The 26,198-nt window shown below is 49.9% G+C and overlaps 1 protein-coding gene across 1 annotated transcript in view; it reads right to left on the bottom strand.

Moving 5' to 3' along the window:
• Positions 1-26,198, bottom strand: part of HSPA12A (heat shock protein family A (Hsp70) member 12A) — a 160,933-nt gene that overhangs the window by 97,901 nt on the left and 36,834 nt on the right. Inside the window, 2 exon segments of the mRNA XM_073684614.1 lie at positions 5,662-5,795; positions 8,911-8,999. Of these exon segments, the coding sequence (XP_073540715.1) occupies positions 5,662-5,795; positions 8,911-8,999 (223 nt within the window).

Genomic DNA, 26,198 nt, shown 5'->3' with positions numbered 1-26,198 from the left:
CCTCCTCCATAGAATCTCATCAGTACCAGCCATCCTCTCCCATGTAAGGAGGAGGATGGGGAGGAGCTAGAGACCAAGCTCCACCCTCCTCCATAGAATCTCATCAGTACCAGCCGTCCTCTCCCATGTAAGGAGGAGGATGGGGAGGAGCTAGAGGACAAGCTCCTCCCTCCTCCATAGAATCTCATCAGTACCAGCCATCCTCTCCCATGTAAGGAGGAGGATGGGGAGGAGCTAGAGGCCAAGCTCCACCCTCCTCCATAGAATTTCATCAGTACCAACCCTCCTCTCCCATGTAAGTAGGAGGATGGGGAGGAGCTAGAGGCCAAGCTCCACCCTCCTCCATAGAATCTCATCAGTACCAGCCGTCCTCTCCCATGTAAGGAGGAGGATGGGGAGGAGCTAGAGGCCAAGCTCCACCCTCCTCCATAGAATCTCATCAGTACCAGCCATCCTCTCCCATGTAAGGAAGAGGATGGGGAGGAGCTAGAGGACAAGCTCCTCCATAGAATCTCATCAGTACCAGCCGTCCTCTCCCATGTAAGGAGGAGGATGGGGAGGAGCTAGAGGACAAGCTCCTCCCTCCTCCATAGAATCTCATCAGTACCAGCCGTCCTCTCCCATGTAAAGAGGAGGATGGGGAGGAGCTAGAGGACAAGCTCCACCCTCCTCCATAGAATCTCATCAGTACCAGCCGTCCTCTCCCATGTAAGGAGGAGGATGGGGAGGAGCTAGAGGACAAGCTCCACCCTCCTCCATAGAATCTCATCAGTACCAGCCGTCCTCTCCCATGTAAGGAGGAGGATGGGGAGGAGCTAGAGGCCAAGCTCCTCCATCCTCCATAGAATCTCATCAGTACCAGACGTCCTCTCCCATGTAAAGAGGAGGATGGGGAGGAGCTAGAGACCAAGCTCCACCCTCCTCCATAGAATCTCATCAGTACCAGCCGCCCTCTCCCATGTAAGGAGGAGGATGGGGAGGAGCTAGAGGCCAAGCTCCACCCTCCTCCATAGAATCTCATCAGTACCAACCCTCCTCTCCCATGTAAGTAGGAGGATGGGGAGGAGCTAGAGGCCAAGCTCCACCCTCCTCCATAGAATCTCATCAGTACCAGCCATCCTCTCCCATGTAAGGAGGAGGATGGGGAGGAGCTAGAGGCCAAGCTCCACCCTCCTCCATAGAATTTCATCAGTACCAACCCTCCTCTCCCATGTAAGTAGGAGGATGGGGAGGAGCTAGAGGACAAGCTCCACCCTCCTCCATAGATTCTCATCAGTACCAGCCGTCCTCTCCCGTGTAAGGAGGATGGGGAGGAGCTAGAGGACAAGCTCCTCCCTCCTCCATAGAATCTCATCAGTACCAGCCGTCCTCTCCCATGTAAGGAGGAGGATGGGGAGGAGCTAGAGGACAAGCTCCACCCTCCTCCACAGAATCTCATCAGTACCAGCCGTCCTCTCCCATGTAAGGAGGAGGATGGGGAGGAGCTAGAGGACAAGCTCCACCCTCCTCCATAGATTCTCATCAGTACCAGCCGTCCTCTCCCATGTAAGGAGGAGGATGGGGAGGAGCTAGAGGACAAGCTCCACCCTCCTCCATAGATTCTCATCAGTACCAGCCGTCCTCTCCCATGTAAGGAGGAGGATGGGGATAAGCTAGAGACCAAGCTCCACCCTCCTCCATAGAATCTCATCAGTACCAGCCGTCCTCTCCCATGTAAGGAGGAGGATGGGGAGGAGCTAGAGGACAAGCTCCACCCTCCTCCATAGAATCTCATCAGTACCAGCCGTCCTCTCCCATGTAAGGAGGAGGATGGGGAGGAGCTAGAGGTCAAGCTCCTCCCTCCTCCATAGAATCTCTTCAGTACCAGCCGTCCTCTCCCATGTAAGGAGGATGGGGAGGAGCTTGAGGCCAAGCTCCTCCCTCCTCCATAGAATCTCTTCAGTACCAGCCGTCCTCTCCCATGTAAAGAGGAGGATGGGGAGGAGCTAGAGACCAAGCTCCACCCTCCTCCATAGACAGTACCAGCCGTCCTCTCCCATGTAAGGAGGAGGATGGGGAGGAGCTAGAGGACAAGCTCCTCCCTCCTCCATAGAATCTCATCAGTACCAGCCATCCTCTCCCATGTAAGGAGGAGGATGGGGAGGAGCTAGAGGCCAAGCTCCACCCTCCTCCATAGAATCTCATCAGTACCAACCCTCCTCTCCCATGTAAGGAGGAGGATGGGAAGGAGCTAGAGGCCAAGCTCCTCCATCCTCCATAGAATCTCATCAGTACCAGCCGTCCTCTCCCATGTAAAGAGGAGGATGGGGAGGAGCTAGAGACCAAGCTCCACCCTCCTCCATAGAATCTCATCAGTACCAGCCGTCCTCTCCCATGTAAGGAGGAGGATGGGGAGGAGCTAGAGGACAAGCTCCACCCTCCTCCATAGAATCTCATCAGTACCAGCCGTCCTCTCCCATGTAAGGAGGAGGATGGGGAGGAGCTAGAGGACAAGCTCCTCCCTGCTCCATAGAATCTCATCAGTACCAGCCATCCTCTCCCATGTAAGGAGGAGGATGGGGAGGAGCTAGAGGACAAGCTCCACCCTCCTCCATAGAATCTCATCAGTACCAGCCGTCCTCTCCCATGTAAGGAGGATGGGGAGGAGCTAGAGGCCAAGCTCCACCCTCCTCCATAGAATTTCATCAGTACCAACCCTCCTCTCCCATGTAAGTAGGAGGATGGGGAGGAGCTAGAGGACAAGCTCCACCCTCCTCCATAGATTCTCATCAGTACCAGCCGTCCTCTCCCATGTAAGGAGGATGGGGAGGAGCTAGAGGCCAAGCTCCACCCTCCTCCATAGATTCTCATCAGTACCAGCCGTCCTCTCCCATGTAAGGAGGATGGGGAGGAGCTAGAGGCCAAGCTCCACCCTCCTCCATAGAATCTCATCAGTACCAGCCATCCTCTCCCATGTAAGGAGGAGGATGGGGAGGAGCTAGAGGACAAGCTCCTCCCTCCTCCATAGAATCTCATCAGTACCAGCCGTCCTCTCCCATGTAAGGAGGAGGATGGGGAGGAGCTAGAGGACAAGCTCCACCCTCCTCCATAGAATCTCATCAGTACCAGCCGTCCTCTCCCATGTGAGGAGGATGGGGAGGAGCTAGAGGACAAGCTCCACCCTCCTCCATAGATTCTCATCAGTACCAGCCATCCTCTCCCATGTAAGGAGGAGGATGGGGAGGAGCTAGAGGACAAGCCCCACCCTCCTCCATAGAATCTCATCAGTACCAGCCGTCCTCTCCCATGTAAGGAGGAGGATGGGGAGGAGCTAGAGGACAAGCTCCACCCTCCTCCATAGATTCTCATCAGTACCAGCCGTCATCTGGTTTCTCAGTAACTATCTATGTTCACTGAATACAGATTTTACCAGTGAACTGAGAATGACTGAAGGAAGCAGATTTCTCGGAGAAGATATCACAGGGTTTCTTATTTTCATGTTCACTATTGATGTTTGTTCACGTTACAGTTCAGACAGAGTGAAGGAGATTCCTGAAGTCTCATGCACATGCGGGTTTGGTGTTTTTTTTATTTATTTTGTGGATTTGAACCTTCAAAGTGTTTTTTTCACATCTCAGTGTCCGTTCTTTCTGCGTTTTTCGCCCAATCAAATGAATGGGAAGCAAACAAGTATTTTACTCACAGCTGAGGTTCGGTACATTGTTTCCAGTCTAGACCATCTTGTGTGAGCTAAATAGCAGACTCCAGACTGATACATTGTAACAAGCTATCAGGAGAGACTGTGCTGCAGAATGTCCACCTGCGCCTCTGTAACAAACCCTCAGCTGTGGGCGTTACATAGGAGGGGTTTCACCATGATTTCAATTATTGTCAAGAAGCCGAGATCTTAAAAAAGGAAAGAAATGAGACCAGATCCCTAGAAGCTGCGGGATCTTTCACTACGGTATTTACTGACTCCGCCGTCCCTTCACCAGGCGGCGGATCCCTGGAGATTATAGCCGGTGATTACACCGCAGTGCCATATATCTGACGCATCTCCCGCTGCCATCAACGACCCCGGACGCTGCAGCTCACCAGAAGCTTCAACTGATCGGCTGGAGAAAGCTGAGATACCTCCGGATACTCGGCAGAAGTGCTGCCCCCAAACGTTAACAATGGAGGGTCCGGTGAACCAGGATCTGCTGACTCCGTCACCATGCTGTGATCTCTGCAGGCTGTCGCCCCGTACATCAGCCTGCAGAGGTCACATGTACGGGGCGACAGCCTGCAGAGATCACATGTATGGGGCAACAGCCTGCAGAGGTCACATGTACGGGGCGACAGCCTGCAGAGATCACATGTATGGGGCAACAGCCTGCAGAGGTCACATGTACGGGGCGACAGCCTGCAGAGGTCACATGTATGGGGCAACAGCCTGCAGAGGTCACATGTACGGGGCGACAGCCTGCAGAGATCACGTGTATGGGGCAACAGCCTGCAGAGGTCACGTGTACGGGGCGACAGCCTGCAGAGGTCACGTGTACGGGGCGACAGCCTGCAGAGGTCACGTGTACGGGGCGACAGCCTGCAGAGATCACATGTATGGGGCGACAGCCTGCAGAGGTCACGTGTACGGGGCGACAGCCTGCAGAGGTCACGTGTACAGGGCGACAGCCTGCAGAGATCACGTGTATGGGGCGACAGCCTGCAGAGATCACGTGTATGGGGCGACAGCCTGCAGAGGTCACGTGTACGGGACGACAGCCTGCAGAGGTCCCGTGTATGGGGCAACAGCCTGCAGAGGTCACGTGTACGGGGCGACAGCCTGCAGAGGTCACATGTATGGGGCAACAGCCTGCAGAGGTCACGTGTACGGGGCGACAGCCTGCAGAAGTCACATGTATGGGGCAACAGCCTGCAGAGGTCACGTGTACGGGGCGACAGCCTGCAGAGATCACGTGTACGGGGCGACAGCCTGCAGAGATCACGTGTATGGGGCGACAGCCTGCAGAGATCACGTGTATGGGGCGACAGCCTGCAGAGATCACGTGTATGGGGCAACAGCCTGCAGAGATCACGTGTATGGGGCAACAGCCTGCAGAGGTCACGTGTATGGGGCGACAGCCTGCAGAGGTCACATGTACGGGGGCGACAGCCTGCAGAGATCACATGTATGGGGCAACAGCCTGCAGAGGTCACGTGTACGGGGGCGACAGCCTGCAGAGATCACGTGTATGGGGCGACAGCCTGCAGAGGTCACATGTACGGGGGCGACAGCCTGCAGAGGTCACGTGTATGGGGCAACAGCCTGCAGAGGTCACATGTACGGGGGCGACAGCCTGCAGAGGTCACATGTACGGGGGCGACAGCCTGCAGAGGTCACATGTACGGGGGCGACAGCCTGCAGAGGTCACATGTACGGGGCGACAGCCTGCAGAGATCACATGTATGGGGCAACAGCCTGCAGAGGTCACGTGTACGGGGGCAACAGCCTGCAGAGGTCACATGTATGGGGCAACAGCCTGCAGAGGTCACATGTACGGGGGCGACAGCCTGCAGAAGTCACGTGTATGGGGCAACAGCCTGCAGAGGTGTCAGTGGTGCAGACGGTGTACATGATGCCGCCCCCCGCTGGTGTCAGTGGTGCAGACAGTGTACGTGTCGCCTCCTGCTGGACATTACCGCATGATGTGGATACATTCCGGCTCTTTGGAGAAGGCAAAGGCGTAACCGCTGGATGTGGTGCCAAAATCAATGGCCACGACCACGGGGAAGGCCGGCTCCTCCGCCGCCGCACCGCCGCTCTCCGAGGATTTCTGGAATAAGAGGCAACAAGGAGAGGTTAACCCCTGAGTGACTGCGGGCTGCAGGAGATCTCATGGCCCCCCAAAGATACAGTCCTGAACCGTACAGCTCTGCCAGGAGAGCGCCCCCCAGGGGAACGGTCAGCGGACGTCACAAGCACACAACAGCCCCCCCCCCGTATACAGTACATCCGGGGGAGTACGGGATATGCAGTCACACACAAAGCTGCAGCAACACCATGTGCCATACTCCAGTCACACCCAGAGCTGCAACCACATCATGGGCTGTACTCCAGTCACACCCAGAGCTGCAGCCACACCATGACCTATACTCCAGTCACACACACAGCTGCAGCCACATCATGGGCTGTACTCCAGTCACACCCAGAGCAGCAGCCACACCATGGGCTGTACTCCAGTCACACCCAGAGCTGCAGCCACACCCAGAGCTGCAGCCACACCATGGGCTGTACTCCAGTCACACCCAGAGCTGCAGCCACACCATGGGCTGTACTCCAGTCACACCCAGAGCTGCAGCCACACCACTGAGTGTACTCCGACAGACACAAAGCTGCAGCCACATCATGTGCTATACTCCAGTCACACACAGAGCTGCAGCCACATCATGACCTATACTCCAGTCACACCCAGAGCTACAGCTTTCAGCAACGGGAACAACGACTGCACGCTGCATAATGCAAAACATCGATACTGAGCGAGGGGCCGCACGATAATCCCCCCACAGACCACCGCTAATAGTGACCCTGCCAGATCACTGCACCAGAGAAGGCGATCCTGAGCCACACCACGGGCTATACTCCACTCACACCCAGAGCTGCAGCCATTACCATGGGCAGTGCTCCAGTCACACCCAGAGCTGCAGCCACACCATGGGCTGTACTCCAGTCAGACACAAAGCTGCAGCCACACCACGGGCTGTACTCCAGTGACACCCATAGCTGCAGCCACACCATGTGCTATACTCCAGTCACACCCAGAGCTGCAGCCACACCATGTGCTATACTCCAGTCACACCCATAGCTGCAGCCACACCATGTGCTATACTCCAGACACACCCATAGCTGCAGCCACATCATGACCTATACTCCAGTCACACCCAGAGCTGCAGCCACACCATGTGCTATACTCCAGTCACACCCATAGCTGCAGCCACACCATGTGCTATACTCCAGTCACACCCATAGCTGCAACAACACCATGTGCTATACTCCAGTCACACCCATAGCTGCAGCCACACCATGTGCTATACTCCAGTCACACCCATAGCTGCAACAACACCATGTGCTATACTCCAGTCACACCCATAGCTGCAACAACACCATGTGCTATACTCCAGTCACACCCATAGCTGCAGCCACACCATGTGCTATACTCCAGTCACACCCATAGCTGCAACAACACCATGTGCTATACTCCAGTCACACCCATAGCTGCAACAACACCATGTGCTATACTCCAGTCACACGCATAGCTGCAGCCACACCATGTGCTATACTCCAGACACACCCATAGCTGCAGCCACATCATGACCTATACTCCAGTCACACCCAGAGCTGCAGGCACTATTCTACTGTTACATCATGTCTTATCCTCCAGTCACCTCTAGATCTGCAGTCACTATTCTACTGTTATATCATGTCTTATCCTCCAGTCACCTCCAGAGCTGCACTCACTATTCTTCTGTTATATCATGTCTTATCCTCCAGTCACCTCCAGAGCTGTACTCACTATTCTGCTGTTACATCATGTCTTATCCTCCAGTCACCTCCAGAGCTGCACTCACTATTCTGCTGTTACATTGTGTCTTATCCTCCAGTCACCTCCAGAGCTGTAGTCACTATTCTGCTGTTAAATCAGGTCTTATCCTCCAGTCACCTCCAGAGCTGCAGTCACTATTCTGCTGTTACATCATATCTTATCCTCCAGTCACCTCCAGAGCTGCAGTCACTATTCTGCTGTTACATCATATCTTATCCTCCAGTCACCTCCAGAGCTGCAGTCACTATTCTTCTGTTACATCGTGTCTTATCCTCCAGTCACCTCCAGAGCTGCACTCACTATTCAGCTGATACATCACATCTTATCCTCCAGTCACCTTCAGAGCTGCACTCACTATTCTGCTGTTACATCATGTCTTATCCTCCAGTCACCTCCAGAGCTGCAGTCACTATTCTGCTGGTACATCAGGTCTTATCCTCCAGTCACCTCCAGAGCTGCAGTCACTATTCTGCTGTTACATCAGGTCTTATCCCCCAGTCACCTCCAGAGCTGCAGTCACTATTCTGCTGTTACATTGTGTCTTATCCTCCAGTCACCTCCAGAGCTGCAGTCACTATTCTGCTGCTACATTGTGTCTTATCCTCCAGTCACCTCCGGAGCTGCAGTCACTATTCTACTGTTACATCATGTCTTATCCTCCAGTCACCTTCAGAGCTGCAGTCACTATTCTTCTGTTATATCATGTCTTATCCTCCAGTCACCTCCAGAGCTGCACTCACTATTCTTCTGTTATATCATGTCTTATCCTCCAGTCACCTCCAGAGCTGCACTCACTATTCTGCTGTTACATCATGTCTTATCCTCCAGTCACCTCCAGAGCTGCACTCACTATTCTGCTGTTACATTGTGTCTTATCCTCCAGTCACCTCCAGAGCTGCAGTCACTATTCTGCTGCTACATTGTGTCTTATCCTCCAGTCACCTCCGGAGCTGCAGTCACTATTCTGCTGTTACATTGTGTCTTATCCTCCAGTCACCTCCAGAGCTGCAGTCACTATTCTGCTGTTACATTGTGTCTTATCCTCCAGTCACCTCCAGAGCTGCGGTCACTATTCTGCTGTTATAACAATTGTTTTACTAGCTTCTAACCTCTTATAATTCCCTGGTAATCAACAGTTTTGAAGGCAGCTCTGGTAGTGAGTGGAGTAGGACATGATGGAGCACAGTGCTGGGAGGGGGATGATACAGTGTACAGGGTCATTGATATTGGGGTCTCCATGAAGCAGGTCTGTGATGGTTGAGCCCAGTCTCAGCTCCCACCCCTGAGCTCGCGCCTTCCCTGATGGGAGTTATACTCCTCCACAATATGTCATAAAATCATCACTTACTGCAATGATATGTGATGGGGACAGCGGTGTTATCCCCGGATCCCCCAAACTTCGGGCTGGTGACGAGTAGGCGGAGGTGGAGACCCTCTCTGCAAGAAAGAAGATGGAGCGTCAGCTCTTCTGCCTCCGGCTGTGCAGAGGATGATCAGAAACTCAGGGATCAACCGGAGGACAGATCGCACAGAAGACAAGTGTAGCCGATGGCCGAGCGCAGACGGAGGAGACGCGAGAGGAAGAAGAGGAGGGGGTAACACCGCAAAAGACAACCCAAACTCCAGATCCAATGACACCGAAAAGGCTCAGGGGGACAGCCGGCTGATAACAGAGAGCAAGAGTGTGGTCTCCTGCCCCCCAGTGATGGCTGATAACAGAGAGCAAGAGTGTGGTCTCCTGCCCCCCAGTAATGGCTGATAACAGAGAGCAAGAGTGTGGTCTCCTGCCCCCCAGTAATGGCTGATAACAGAGAGCAAGAGTGTGGTCTCCTGTCCCCCAGTAATGGCTGATAACAGAGAGCAACAGACTGTGGTCTCCTGTCCACCAGTGATGGCTGATAACAGAGAGCAAGACTGTGGTCTCCTGTCCACCAGTGATGGCTGATAACAGAGAGCAAGACTGTGGTCTCCTGTCCCCCAGTAATGGCTGCTAACAGGGAGTAATAGATTTTAGGTCTTTTTTATTTATAGAAGAAAACATTACAGGACACAAAACATAAGAACAAAACTGCAGAACAAGACGACAAAACCCGACACAAATCACAGAAATAGAAGATCCGACCTACAGAGAAAGAACAAAATCCCCCCAGGAATATATACATAGAGAAGAAATAACTATTATACAACCTATAAGACCCCCGGCCCAGCTTCATTCATACTACTATATACAATCCCACACAACGCTCACACCGTCCTATATACACATAAAACACCGTCCTATATACAAGATTATATACAATAAAACACTAAACCTAATATAACGTATATACAACCGGGAACTAACACTAACCTACTGGTCCCACTGCCTGACCTTACAGTCACCCCCTTACCGCACCTCATTCACACCACAGAAAACCAAAAATAACAATATATACAATAGTGACATGGACAATTTTAAACCTTTTTTTTTTTTACTTTTTCTTATTTTTTTAATATTTTTTTTCTATTATATATATATACACAGTACAGACCAAAAGTTTGGACACACCTTCTCATTTAAAGATTTTTCTGTATTTTCATGACTATGAAGATTGTACATTCACACTGAAGGCATCAAAACTATGAATTACCACATGTGGAATTATATACTTAACAAAAAAGTGTGAAACCACTGAAAATATGTCTTATATTCTAGGTTCTTCACAGTAGCCCCCTTTTGCTTTGATGACGGCTTTGCACACTCTTGGCATTCTCTTGATGAGCTTCAAGAGGTAGTCACCGGAAATGGTCTTCCAACAATCTTGAAGGAGTTCCCAGAGATGCTTAGCACTTGTTGGCCCTTTTGCCTTCACTCTGCGGTCCAGCTCACCCCAAACCATCTCGATTGGGTTCAGGTCTGGTGACTGTGGAGGCCAGGTCATCCGGCGTAGCCCCCCATCACTCTCCTTCTTGGTCAAATAGCCCTTACACAGCCTGGAGGTGTTTGGGGTCATTGTCCTGTTGAAAAATAAATGATGGTCCAACTAAACGCAAACCAGATGGAATAGCATGCTGCTGCAAGATGCTGTGGTAGCCATGCTGGTTCAGTATGCCTTCAATTTTGAATAAATCCCCCACAGTGTCACCAGCAAAGCCCCCCCACACCATCACACCTCCTCCTCCATGCTTCACGGTGGGAACCAGGCATGTAGAGTCCATCCGTTCACCTTTTCTGCGTCGCACAAAGACACGGTGGTTAGAACCAAAGATCTCAAATTTGGACTCATCAGACCAAAGCACAGATTTCCACTGGTCTAATGTCCATTCCTTGTGCTCTTTAGCCCAAACAAGTCTCTTCTGCTTGTTGCCTGTCCTTAGCAGTGGTTTCCTAGCAGCTATTTTACCATGAAGGCCTGCTGCACAAAGTCTCCTCTTAACAGTTGTTGTAGAGATGTGTCTGCTGCTAGAACTCTGTGTGTGGCATTGACCTGGTCTCTAATCTGAGCTGCTGTTAACCTGCGATTTCTGAGGCTGGTGACTCGGATAAACTTATCCTCAGAAGCAGAGGTGACTCTTGGTCTTCCTTTCCTGGGGCGGTCCTCATGTGAGCCAGTTTCTTTGTAGCAATTGATGGTTTTTGCAACTGCACTTGGGGACACTTTCAAAGTTTTCCCAATTTTTCGCACTGACTGACCTTCATTTCTTAAAGTAATGATGGCCACTCGTTTTTCTTTACTTAGCTGCTTTTTTCTTGCCATAATACAAATTCTAACAGTCTATTCAGTAGGACTATCAGCTGTGTATCCACCAGACTTCTGCACAACACAACTGATGGTCCCAACCCCATTTATAAGGCAAGAAATCCCACTTATTAAACCTGACAGGGCACACCTGTGAAGTGAAGACCATTTCCGGTGACTACCTCTTGAAGCTCATCAAGAGAATGCCAAGAGTGTGCAAAGCAGTCATCAAAGCAAAAGGTGGCTACTGTGAAGAACCTAGAATATAAAACATATTTTCAGTGGTTTCACACTTTTTTGGTAAGTATATAATTCCACATGTGGTAATTCATAGTTTTGATGCCTTCAGTGTGAATGTACAATGTTCAAAGTCATGAAAATACAGAAAAATCTTTAAATGAGAAGGTGTGTCCAAACTTTTGGTCTGTACTGTATATATATATTATATATATATATATATATATATATATATATATATATATATATATATATATATATATATATATATATATATATATATATATATATATATATATATATATATATATATATATATATATATATATATAGTGTCTGGAAGATCAAACCCGGGATCTCCGCCTCCCAGCCAGAGACTCTCACACTTATCCTGGCTGACCTTGGACCCGGATGCCTCCGAGTAGCGCTCCACTTCTGACATCACCGCCACTGCCTCCTCTTGCGAATAAACAAAGACGGTGACATCGTCCGCGTAGGCCACCACCCTCAGGATAGCCTCCGGTGCCGCCCCGCTCATCCGCACCCCCGCCAACGGTCCACAATTGATCCTTCTGAGGAAGGGATCGATCGCAAACGTGTAAAGCAAAGGGCTAAGAGGACAGCCCTGACGGACACCGGATCCTACCCCGAAAGGTCGTCCAATCCACCCATTCACCAGAGGGAAAGTCTCAGCCCCTGCATACAAGGTCTTAAGCCAGTCCACAAACCCTCCAGGCAGACCATACCTCAAAAGAGTGGACTAGAGGTACTCGTGGTTAACCCGATCAAAGGCTTTTGCCTGATCCAGGGTCAGCAAGAACCCCTTCCAAAGGCCCGCCCTGCCTTGCTCCACGGCCTCTCGGACACCTAGAACAGCACTAAAAGTGCTACGGCCAGGAACGCAACAGTGCTGAACCTCCGAAAGGAGCCGGGGTGCAAACTTCACCAGCCTGTTGAAAAGTATCTTAGCCAAAATCTTCCTGTCCACATTGAGAAGTGCTATGGGACGCCAGTTCTCAATGCGTGACAGATCCTCACCCTTTGACAAAATGATCAAAGCTGACCTCCTTAATGATCTCGGCAGAGTGCCCGAGGAGAGACACTCGTTAAACACCTGAGTCAAGAGGGGGACCAAAGAGTCCCTAAAGGTCCTAAAGAACTCGGATGTTAAGCCATCCGGACCTGGAGACTTTTTGGGCCTAAGCCCATCGATCGCCAGTCTCACTTCCTCTTCTGAAACCAGTACTGTATCAACATGGGCTGAAAGGCCGCTCTGCCAGGAAGAAGCCATTACTCCAAAAGAAACATGAAAAGCCAGATTAATGTTTGCAAATGCACATAGGAACAAAGACCTTAATATTTGGAGACATGTCCTGTGGTCTGATGAAACTAAAATTGAACTTTTTGGGTATAGTGACCATCGTTACGTTTGGAGGAAAAAGGGAGAAGCTTGGAAGCCTAAAAACACCATCCCAACTGTGAAACACGGGGGTGGCAGCATCATGTTGTGGGGTTGTTTTGCGGCAGGAGGGACTGGTGCACTTCACAAAATAGATGGCATCATGGGAAAAGAAGATTATGTGGCAATACTGAAGCAACATCTCAAGACATCAGCCAGGAAGTTAAAGCTTGAGTGGACATGGGTCTTCCAAATGGACAATGACCCGGAGCATACTGCCAACATGTAACAAAGTGGCTTAAGGATAACAAAGTCAATGTTCTGGAGCGGCCATCACAAAGCCCTGATCTCAATCCTATAGAAAATTTATGGGCAAAGCTGAAAAGACGACCTACAAACCTGGATCAGTTACACCAGATCTGTCAGGAAGAATCGGCCCAAATTCCACCAACTATTGTGAGAAGCTGTGGAAGGAGATCCCAAACGTCTGACCCAAGTCATTCAGTGTAAGGGCAACGGGACCAAATACTAATGAGATGGACGGAAACTTCTGACTTTGCAGTAAGTAATAAAAATGCCTTAAACCTTCTCTCTCTCTCATTATTCCGGCATTTGGCAAATATTAAACATTATGGTAAAATCCTAATTGTCCTAAAACGGGAAAGGTTTATTCTGATCTCATGTCAGATATTGAGGAAAACATGGAGATGTGTCTTTATATATAGTGGATGGAAACTGCTGGTTTCATCTGTACATCACACAAGAGACACTGAGACGACTGTATACATTGCAGAGCAGACACTGAGACTGCTGGATACATCTCAGGAAGGAGCACAGCGCGCACTAACGGCACTCACCGGGGTCGGCACGTCATCCATCGCTGCGCGTGCTGCGGCATTCAGTAGAGAACTCGGCATGTACACAGGCTAGGGAAGAATTACAGCTGGAAAAACAGAGGCTGCAGCCCAAGAACGAAGGACCATCAGAGATCTGCTCAGTGCCGCAGCAGAGGCCATCATGACCAGCCACCGAGCTGCAGGGTCTCCACCCCACAACAATCTATGGCATTTACTGCAACACAGAAACCGGGCGACATTCACACAGATTCTGTAGTCGGTAAAATATTACAGCACAGAAGGTGCTAGAACCTCCTAACACAGAGAGCTCAAATAATAACCCTGCCCTAATAAATCCGCCAGCAGAACAGTGAGTGCAGCTCTGGAGTATAATACAGGATGTAACTCAGGAACAGTAATGTAATGTATGTACACAGTGACTGCACCAGCAGAATAGTGAGTGCAGCTCTGGGGTATAATACAGGATGTAACTCAGGATCAGTAATGTAATGTATGTACACAGTGACTGCACCAGCAGAATAATGAGTGCATCTCTGGAGTATAATACAGGGTGTAACTCCGGATCAGTAATGTAATGTATGTACACAGTGACTGCACCAGCAGAATAGTGAGTGCAGCTCTGGAGTATAATACAGGATGTAACTCCGGATCAGTAATGTAATGTATGTACACAGTGACTGCACCAGCAGAATAGTGAGTGCAGCTCTGGAGTATAATACAAGATGTAACTCAGGATCAGTAATGTAATGTATGTACACAGTGACTGCACCAGCAGAAAAATGAGTGCAGCTCTGGAGTATAATACAGGAGGTAACTCAGGATCAGTAATGTAATGTATGTACACAGTGACTGCACCAGCAGAATAGTGAGTGCAGCTCTGGGGTATAATACAGGATCAGTACAGGATCAGTAATGTAATGTATGTACACAGTAACTGCACCAGCAGAATAGTGAGTGCAGCTCTGGAGTATAATACAGGAGGTAACTCAGGATCAGTAATGTAATGTATGTACACAGTGACTGCACCAGCAGAATAGTGAGTGCAGCTCTGGAGTATAATACAGGAGGTAACTCAGGATCAGTAATGTAATGTATGTACACAGTGACTGCACCAGCAGAATAGTGAGTGCAGCTCTGGGGTATAATACAGGATGTAACTCAGGATCAGTAATGTAATGTATGTACACAGTGACTGTAACAGCAGAATAGTGAGTGCAGCTCTGGAGTATAATACAGGATGTAACTCAGGATCAGCAATGTATGTACACAGTGACTGCACCAGCAGAATAGTGAGTGCAGCTCTGGAGTATAATACAGGATGTAACTCAGGATCAGTAATGCAATGTATGTACACAGTGACTGCACCAGCAGAATAGTGAGTGCAGCTCTGGAGTATAATACAGGAGGTAACTCAGGATCAGTAATGTAATGTATGTACACAGTGACTGCACCAGCAGAATAGTGAGTGCAGCTCTGGAGTATAATACAGGATGTAACTCAGGATCAGTAATGTAATGTACAGTTATATGAAAAAGTTTGGGCACCCCTATTAATCTTAAGCTTAATGTTTTATAAAAATTGTTGTTTTTGCAGCAGCTATTTCAGTTTGATCTATGTAATAACTGTTGGACACAGTAATGCTTCTGCCTTGAAATGAGGTTTATTGTACTAACAGAAAATGTGCAATCTGCATTCAAACAACATTTGACAGGTGCATAAGTATGGGCACCTCACCAGAAAAGTGACATTAATATTTAGTAGATCCTCCTTTTGCCTCTAGTCGCTTCCTGTAGCTTTTAATGAGTTCCTGGATCCTGGATGAAGGTATTTTTGACCTTTCCTCTTTACAAAACAATTCCAGTTCCTCTAAGTTTGATGGTCGCCGAGCATGGACAGCCCTCTTCACATGATCCCACAGATGTTCAATGATATTCAGGTCTGGGGACTGGGATGGCCATTCCAGAACATTGTAATTGTTCCTCTGCATGAATGCCTGAGTAGATTTGGAGCGGTGTTTTGGATCATTGTCTTGCTGAAAGATCCATCCCCTGCGTAACTTCAACTTTATCACTGATTCTTGAACATTATTGTCAAGAATCTGCTGATACTGAGTGGAATCCATGCGTCCCTCAACTTTAACAAGATTCCCGGTGTCGGCATTGGCCACACAGCCCCAAAGCATGATGGAACCTCCACCAAATTTTACTGTGGGTAGCAAGTGTTTTTCTTGGAATGCTGTGTTTTTCTTGGCATGCCGCCATGCATAACGCCTTTTTGTATGACCAAACAACTCAATCTTGGTTTTATCAGTCCACAGGACCTTCTTCCAAAAAGAAATTGGCTTCTCCAAATGTGCTTTTGCATACCTCAGCCGACTCTGTTTGTGGCGTGCTTGCAGAAACGGCTTCTTTCGCATCACTCTCCCATACAGCTTCTCCTTGTGCAAAGTGCGTTGTATAGTTGACCGATGCACAGTGACACCATCTGCAGCAAGTTGATGCTGCAGCTCTCTGGAGGTGGTCTGAGGATTGTCCTTGACTGATCTCACCATTCTTCTTCTCTGCCTTTCTGATGTTTTTCTTGGCCTGCCATTTCTGGCCTTAACAAGAACTGTCCCTGTGTTCTTCCATTTCCTTACTATGTTCCTCACAGTGGAAACTGACAGGTTAAATCTCTGAGACAGCTTTTTGTATCCTTCCCCTGAACAACTATGTTGAATAATCTTTGTTTTCAGATCATTTGACAGTTGTTTTGAGGAGCTCATGATGCCACTCTTCAGAGGAGATTCAAACAGGAGAACAACTTGCAAGTGGCCACTTTAAGTAGCTTTTCTCATGATGGCATACACCTGGCTATGAAGTTCAAAGCTCAATGAGGTTAAAAAACCAAAAAAAGTGCTTTAGTAAGTCAGTAAAAAATAGGTAGGAGTATTTAAAACAAGAAAATGATAAGGGTGCCCATACTTATGCACCTGTCAAATTTTGTTTGAATGCAGATTACACATTTTCTGTTAGTACAATAAACCTCATTTCAAGGCAGAAACATTACTGTGTCCAACAGTTATTACATAGATCAAACTGAAATAGCTGCTGCAAAAACACCAATTTTTATAAAACATTAAGCTTAAGATTAATAGGGGTGCCCAAACTTTTTCATATAACTGTATAAATGTGGCACCCCAGAGGGTCTGGTTGCCACAGTGATATTGCTTCCCTTAAAAGAGGTAATACCATTTCTGGAGGCAAGCAGGGGTTTCCTGGTCAGGAACCTAATACATGCAACACATCCTGGCTCCAGATCAGCAAGGGGAGGATCCTGCCCTTGATAACTGGATCTGAAGGCGGGGTTAGTTCAGTTCAGTGTCAGGAGTCGAGTTGTGGACACGAAGGAGTAAGGAGCCAGGAACTGGAGCTGGAGATAGCTCGTCCTAGCCAGAATACACAGAGAACCGGACACCGGAGTCCGAGGCTGTGGGACCTTTCAGGCCCAGCAGCAGATACCGCAGGGCAGGAGATTGCAGGTCTCCTGGCCCCATCAGACGCCCGGAGCCTCAGCAGCACCGAGGGACCAGCACCGCCACGGAGGAGTGAAGCATCCACAAGGCCCGAGCTGCCAGCCATACGGGTGAGCACCGCACGTTACACTCAGGGACGTGAGCTACAACACAGCTACAAGAAGAATAGCCAAAGAGAATAGTGAGAACGGCAGGCCTACAACTCCACCTGGCCAGGAGGACTCTATGCTTGCTCCCAGGCTGACCGGACTCTTATTACTAGTCAGTACTCCAGTCCAGGCTTGTTTGAAGTGCCATCAGTAAAGACCCTGGGACTTTACCACGTTGACTCCATGTGATTACTGACTACCTGCACCATAACCACCATCATCCACACGCTGCCCTGAAGCTACACTCTTCCGGTGGGCAGTTACACTACCTGGCTGCCATACCACCGGCTCCAGAGGACTGTTCCGCAGCGGCGGTTCCTACTGACCGCATTCCACAGGTGGCGTAGTCGGACATTAACACTTATACACAAATACTACCCCCTTTGGTTTGACCACCTGGGTCACGGACCGGGTCACCGCCACTGTGACTACAACCCCAAGCATCTACCGGCCCGGCTCAGGGTATCCCCATGGCCCAGGGGGCGCGTCAACTTTGGCGTAGTTGGCAGGATTTCGTGCCCGTTGCCACCGGGTACTGTGCGCTTTAAAGAACTGTGTCGCATACCGCGGTGAAGATTTCCTGCAATTGTCCGCCATTTTCGAGTCGCCGCGCGGGAAGAAGTGGGGCGTAACAGCTGGAATCGCGCAAAGCCCAAGCCCCGCCTCACGCACTGACACAGCGCCAGGTCCTGGAAGGAGCCCCGGCGAGCGCTGACGTCAGACGCGTGCGACGCCAGGTCCTCGATGGAGACCATCGCCTGCAGAACTGCGGCCTATGGAAGAAAAGTGAAAGAAGGTAGGCCACGGTTCACTAGGGGGGAAGCAGACGTCCAAAATGGAGGGAACTTCAACCACCGGCGCGGCCACTGCCGCCATAATGCCATTCTCCATGCCATATATACCGGGGGCGGCGTGGTTGCCCCAGTACTCAGGAGAGTCGCACACCCTGAATGATTTTGATGAGAGACTGAGCAGCTTGTTTAAAGTGTACCCCCAGTCTGAAGAGCAGAAAGTCACCATCCTCATAGGCCAGCTAATCGGTGCGGCCCAGAAAGAGGTGAAGTCCTGGCCGGGCAGGGACAGCGGCACTGTAAAAGAGATACTGGCCGCCTAAAGGACACCTCTGACACCCGCACTACAGCTGAGATAAAAATGAAGTTTTACGGGTGCAAACAACGGGCGCAGGACAGTGTACGGGACTATGCTTTAAACCTGCAGGAGGCGCTGCGGGCCATCAAACAGGTAGACCCCGACAGTGTGCAAGATGAGAACAGATTGCTAACTGAGCAGTTTATTGAGGGTCTACTGTCCAGCGCCCACCAGACACAGCTGCGCATTATGGCTCTGCAAAACCCTGATCTGGACTTTGTACAATTTAAAGACAGAGCCATCCGGGTGCTGCGAGAACCAACACCAGGTGGCGCTACATCCCACCGGCACCCTTTTCCCCAGAGCTTGCAGATGCTGATGCACAGACTCTGGACAATGCCCCGTCTACAGACCTGCACCATCAGGTCCAAGAGCTGACTAAAAGTGTAGCTGCACTAACCAAAACTGTACAGTCCATGCAGGTGTCTCCCCAAGGAAAAGATCCAGCTGGCTTCCAGTCCGGAGGACGTCCCGTGGCAATGACAGAGGAGGATTCAACCAACCAGAGGGAGGAACAGCGACCGCTACGACCAAGACGGACAACCCATCTGCCGCCGCTTCCACAAGGCAGGACACTATGCAAGGTACTGTAATTTAAACGAGCAAAACCTGGGGCAGAGGGCCAACCCCCAGGAGTGAGACCACCAGGCTCACCAAGCTGGTGAGACAAATATGTGGGAGGACGGCCGGTCCTACCTGTCGTGCTTGATGGCATCCCAATGAACGCGCTGCAGGACACTGGGTCCCAGGTGACCACTATCCCCTACATTCTTTACAAACGATACTGGACTGACTCAGACATTACCCGCCGTCCAGATGAACATCTTAGTATCTATGCCAGCAATGGTCAACCCGTACCTCAGGTGGGGTATAAAGAGGTGACCATAAAGGTTGGCAAAGTAGAGTTGCCAGCACAAGGACTGATTATTGTTGATATTGATCCCCGAGAAAGTCATCTCATGATAACCTTAGGCACCAATGTGATAGAAAATTGTCTTGGAGAAATTATTGTCTTGTTGCAGCAGGTTGCGGAGACGGCCAGCTCCAGCCAGCAGCGGGGTCTACAAAGAGAGATCAGAGCCCTGATGAGACGACAACAGGTAGAGCTGTCTGGTGGAGAAGTCGGCAGTGTCAGGATGAGTGACCCATTCCCTATTGCCATGCCCCCAAGAAGTGAAATGCTGGTATGGTGCCGGGCAGCAATCGGTCTAAGGGGCAGAGATTACCAGGCCCTGGTAGAGCCCGTCTACTCTGACAGTAGGCCCACCATCTTGACAGCCAGGGGGGTGGTTGATGTCCGCCATGGGAGAGTGCCCGTCCGCATCCTGAACATTGGGGAAAAATAAGTCCATTTGCCCCGGTATGCCACCCTGGCCAAACTATTCACCGTCAGCCACAATTCTATATACTGTGTGCCGAATTATTAGACAAATGAGTATTTTGATCCCATGATACTTTTTCTACATGTCGTCCTACTCCAAGCTGCATAGTCTGAGAGCCAACTACCAATTCAGTAAATCTGGTGATGTGCATCTCTGTAATGAGGAGGGGTGTTGACTAATGACATCAACACCCTATATAAGGTGTGCTTAATTATTAAAAATGGGTCAGAAGAGAGATTTGACGGCTCTGAAAAGTCCACAATTGTGAGATGTCTTGCAGAGGGAGGCAGCAGTCTTGAAATTTCCAATCTTTTGAAGCGTGATCACCGAATATTCAAGCGTTTCATGGCAAATAGCCAACAGGGTCGCAAGAAGCGTGTTGGCCAAAAAAGGCGCAAAATAACTGCCCATGAATTGAGGAAAATCAAGCGTGAAGCTGCCAAGATGCCATTCACCACCAGTTTTACCATATTTCAGAGCTGCAACGTTACTGGAGTATCAAAAAGCACAAGGTGTGCGATACTCAGGGACATGGCCAAGGTAAGGAAGGCTGAAAAACCACCACCTCTGAACAAGAAACATAAGATAAAACATCAAGAATGGGCCAAGAAATATCTTAAGACTGATTTTTCAAAGGTTTTATGGACTGATGAAATGAGAGTGACTCTTGATGGGCCAGATGGATGGGCCAGAGGCTGGACCAATAAAGGGCAGAGAGCGCCACTCCGACTCAGACGCCAGCAAGGTGGAGGTGGGGTACTGGTATGGGCTGGTATCAAAGAGGAACTTGTGGGACCTTTTCGGGTTGAGGATGGAGTGAAGCTCAACTCCCAGACCTACTGCCAGTTTCTGGAAGACAACTTCTTCAAGCAGTGGTCCAGGAAGAAGTGGGTATCGTTCAAGAAAAACTTGATTTCATGCAGGACAATGCTCCATCACATGCATCCAACTACTCCACAGCGTGGCTGGCCAGTAAAGGTCTAATAGAAGAAAAAATAATGACATGGCCCCCTTGTTCACCTGATCTGAACCCCATAGAGAACCTGTGGTCCATCATAAAATGTGAGATCTACAGGGAGGGAAAACAGTACACCTCTGGGAGCACTGTCTGGGAGGCTGTGGTGAGATCTACAGGGAGGGAAAACAGTACACCTCTGGGAACAGTGTCTGGAGGCTGTGGTGAGATCTACAGGGAGGGAAAACAGTACACCTCTGGGAGCAGTGTCTGGGAGGCTGTGGTGGCTGCTGCACGCAATGTTGATCGAAAACAGATCAAGCAACTGACAGAATCTATGGAGGGAGGCTGCTGAGTGTCATCATAAAGAAAGGTGGCTATATTCATCACTCATTTTTTTGGTTTTGGTTTTTGCATGTCAGAAATGTTTATTTCTAAATTTTGCGCACTGATATTGGTTTACCTGGTGAAAATAAACAAGTGAGATGGGATTATATTTGGTGTTTATTAAGTTGCCTAATAATTCTGCACAGTAATAGTTACCTGCGCAAACAGATATCCTCCTAAAATAGCCAAATCTAAAAAAAACCCACTCCAACTTCCAAAATATTAAGCTTGGATATTTATGAGTCTTTTGGGTTGATTGAGAACATAGTTGTTGATCAATAATAAAAATAATCCTCTAAAATACAACTTGCCTAATAATTCTGCACACAGTGTACAGTATAAGCCCAAACATATCCTCCTATATACAGCATGAGCCCCACACACCCTCCTATTTACAGTATGAGCTCCACATAGTCTCTGCTTGACCAAAATTGGCCGATTTGACTATGGGGCATTTGCATTATAATGTCCTTTTTGTGCCTATGTGCATGCGTGAATCAGGCATTTATATACAAGGATTATTTTTTGCTTTGCGCAGTACAATCTTTCTCTTCGCGTCTTACCATATCTATATTTGTGCTCTCATCACCAATCCTGGTATGCATGGCCCCCTCATCTCCAATCCTGCCAATCCTGGTATGCATGGCCCCCCTCATCTCCTATCCTGGTATGCATGGCCCCCTCATCCCCAATCCTGGTATGCATGGCCCCCCTCATCTCCTATCCTGGTATGCATGGCCCCTTCATCCCCAATCCTGGTATGCATGGCCCCCTCATCCCCAATCCTGGTATGCATGGCCCCCTCATTCCCAATCCTGGTATGCATGGCCCCCTCATTCCCAATCCTGGTATGCATGGCCCCCTCATTCCCAATCCTGGTATGCATGGCCCCCTCATTCCCAATCCTGGTATGCATGGCCCCCTCATCCCCAATCCAGGTATGCATGGCCCTCCTCATCCCCTATCCTGGTATGCATGGCCCTCCTCATCCCCTATCCTGGTATGCATGGCACCCCTCATCCCCAATCCTGGTATGGATGGCCCCTTCATCCCCAATCCTGGTATGCATGGCCCCCTTATCCCCAATCCTGGTATGCATGGCCCCCTCATCCCCAATCCTGGTATGCATGGCCCCCTCATCCCCAATCCTGGTATGCATGACCCCCTCATCCCCTATCCTGGTATGCATGGCCCCCTCATCCCTAATCCTGGTATGCATGGCACCCCGCATCCCAATCCTGGTATGTATGGCACCCCTTATCCCCAATCCTGGTATGTATGGCACCCCTCATCTCCCAATCCTGGTATACATGGCACTCCTCATCCCCAATCCAGGTATGTATGGCCCCCCTATCCTGGTAAACATGGCCCCCCATCACTGCACACATGAAAAACAAAATAAACACTCCTACTTATCTTTCTTCCCTCTGCTCCAGCGCTGCATCCTGTCTGTCACTGCCATGCGATCTCAGACGCCGAGGGGAGCTGCGGGGATATTCACTCCTCTCCACGCCGGGACTATGGGCGTGGAGGAGTTAATAGTCATTCTCCTTACTAGCGCAGTGTGAGTCGCAGTCGCCACTTCCTGCAGCTGCTCAGCGATCCTCTGTGCCCGCTACTAAAGAGAATGAATATTCACTCTTCTCCACTCTCATTAATACTCTCTAACAGTGGGCACAGAGAATCGCTGAGTGGCAGCAGGAAGAGGCGGCTGCGACTCACACTGCGCTATTAAAGAAAATGAATATTCACCCTTCTCCACTCCCATGGGCGTGGAGAAGAGTGAATATTCATTTTCTTTAGCAGCGGGCACACGTGGTAGCTGCAGCAGATGGCTATTGCCTGTGTCCGCTCCTCTGCCGCCACATCCCCCCACCTCATCGGTATATACTGCATATATAAGTATATATAAGTATATACCCAAGTATAAACCGAGGGGGGCTTTTTCAGCATAAAAAAATGTGCTGAAACAGTCAGCTTATACTCGAGTATACAGTATACGGTATATAGTCATTTTTCTTTTCATTTTAAAAATTACAAAAAGGAAAATGGGCCGATGCAATAGTTTGGGCACCCTTGGAGATTTGTGTGTCAGATAACTTTGCCAAGATTTCAGACCTTAATTAGCCTGTTAGGGTTATGGCTTATTCACTATCATCGTTAGGAAAGGCCGGTGATGCAAATTTCCCAGCTGTATAAAAACCTCCTCTAACCTTGTGCTAAAAACCAGCAGCCATGGGGTCTTGTAAGCAGCTGCCAGCAGGCTGATAATGAAAGGGGTGGAGGCTACAAAGGAAAAGCTACAAGAAGACAGCAAAGCGTTTTCACGTTGCCCTTTCCTCAGTGCGAAATGTAATTAAGAAATGGCAGTTACCAGGAACAGTGGAGGTCAAGATAAGGTCTGGAAGACCAAGCAACATTTCAGTGAGAGCTGCTCATAGGATTGCTAGAAAGACAAATCAGAACCCCCGCTTGACTGCAAAAGACCTTCAGAAAGATTAATCAGACTCTGGAGTTGTGGTACATTGTTTTACTGTTCAGAGACACCTGCACAAATATGGCCTTCATGAGTCATCAGAAAAAACCTCTCCTGCCTCCTCACCATAAAATTCAGCTTCAGAAGTGCAAAAGAACATCTAAACAAGCCTGATGCATTTTAGAAACAAGTCCTGTGGACCGATGAGGTTAAAATAGAAGTCTCTGGCCACAATGATCACAGGTATGTGTGGAGAAAAAAGGGCACAGAATTTCAGGAAAAGAACATCTCACCAACCATTAAGCATGGGGGAGGATCAGTCATGCTTTGGGGTGGTTGTGTTGCAGCTAATGGCACGAGGAACATTTCACGGGTAGAGGGAAGAATGGATTCAATGAAATTTCAACAAATTCTTGATGCAAACATATCACCAAAAAAGCTGAAGTTGAATGGAGGATGATTCTACAAATGGATAATCATCCGAAACACAAAAAGCCAAGCAGTCCAAGCCCCAAGTGATGCAGCAGTCACTTCTGCTTTTTGATGACTTTTCTGGCTGTGGTTCTGTGGCCCATCCACCTGGCCCTATCCCAGAAGTGGAAGAGACTGAGCGCACTGATGCCCAACCACTTGTTAAGTTGGAGGATAAGTACGTGGGACGCGGTCAGTAGATCACTGCGGCACAAGTCAGAGGATGACGAAGCACAGTTGCCAACTGCCGTGTCTTTTTGCAGTGTGCAGACCGGCAATGAGGGCAGGAGTTAGGAGTGGGTAGAAGATGATGCGGGGGATGATAAGGTCCTAGGCCCCACATGGAGCGGAGGCCATCCTAGTGACTTGCACAGTTCGGAGGAAGAGGAGGTGGCCACGCTACCCCAGCAGCACAGCAAAAGAGGGATCAGGGTGCAAAAACACAGAGGGTGGCCCCTAGCCAGTACTTCGGCTGCTACTTCTCACTGCACCTATGAAATGAACACACCAAAGACAGCTCAAAAGAGCTCCATGGCGTGGCATTCCTTCAGGTTATTTGCATGCTGTGCCCTCAGAGCCTGAAGCGAGGCATAAATCTTCTGAACCTGAGCATCACCTGCATGACGAGACATCTGAATTCCAAGCATGAAGTGCAGTGGAGTACACACTTTAAAAAGCATGACAGATCTGAGCCTCCTCCTGCTCCCTCTTCTGCTGCAGTCTCAGCCTCTGAGCCTCCTCCTGCTCCCTCTTCTGCTGCAGTCTCAGCCTCTTCCTCTCTCTCACGATCAACAGAGCCACCGGGCTCCCCGCAAAGAGAGGATGTGACCTCACCACCACCATCAACAACAGTGTCACCGAGCATCTCCACACCGTCCCCCAAACCCTCCAGAGAAACAGGAGATACCCCATAGCCTCCCACGAGCCATGGTCCTGTATGACAGCATTTCTAAATTATTGACCTTAGCAATGCTGCCATTCTGGCTGGTGGAGATGGATACTTTTAAAAAAAAACTGATGGCGCTGGATGTCCCGAAGTATGTTGTTCCCTGCCGCCACTACTTTTCCAGGCGTGCCTTCCCTGCCCCGCACACATGTTGCGGATAAAATAAGGGCAAAGCCATCAGTGGCAAGGTCCACATAACCCCCGATACGCCAGTAAGTACGGCCAGGGACGTTACATCTCCCTAACTGCTCACTGGGTGAATGTAGTGGCGCTGGTAGAGGCGGGAGGCGTCTGAGCTCATGTCCTACCACCACCAAGGATTGCTGGATGTTCCTCTGTCCAGGTTGCCTCCTCCTCCTACTCCGCTTCCTCCACAACCTCCTCATCTGGTCACAGTAAGACCTGCACCACCAACTTCGGCACAGCCAGGGGGACACGACAGCAGGCTGTTCTTAAACTCCTCTGTTTGGGGGACAGATACCACAATGCGCAGAAGCTGTGGACAGGGGTGAAACAGCAGACAGATGGTGGCTGGTGCTGATGAATCTCAAGCCCGGCCTGGTGGTGTGCGATAAAGGGCAAAATCTCGTAACAGCTCTGGGCCTAGCCGGTTTGGTGCACATCCCCTGCCTGGCACATGTGCTCAACTCGGTGGTGCAGAGCTTCCTGAAAACCTCCCCACATATGTCAGAGCTGCGGCTGAAAGTGCGGACAGTGCGTGTGTGCTTTCAGCATTCTCACCATGCTGCTGCTCGCCTGTCTGCGCTGCAGCATCACTTCTGCCTTCCCGCTCACCGGCTGATATGTGACGTACCCACAAGGTGGAACTCCACCCTGCATATGCTGGGGAGACTGTGCGAGCGGCAGCAGGCGATGCTGGGGAGACGGTGCGAGCGGCAGCAGGCGATGCTGGGGAGACGGTGCGAGCGGCAGCAGGCGATGCTGGGGAGACGGTGCGAGCGGCAGCAGGCGATGCTGGGGAGACGGTGCGAGCG

Source organism: Phyllobates terribilis, unplaced genomic scaffold (genome assembly GCF_046119375.1).
Source record: "Phyllobates terribilis strain yellow unplaced genomic scaffold, ASM4611937v1 Scaffold_5__5_contigs__length_657084704, whole genome shotgun sequence".
NCBI classification, from domain to species: Eukaryota; Metazoa; Chordata; class Amphibia; order Anura; family Dendrobatidae; genus Phyllobates; species Phyllobates terribilis.
The sequence above is the reverse complement of the archived record's forward strand: the minus strand, read 5'-3'. Positions and strand labels throughout refer to the sequence as shown.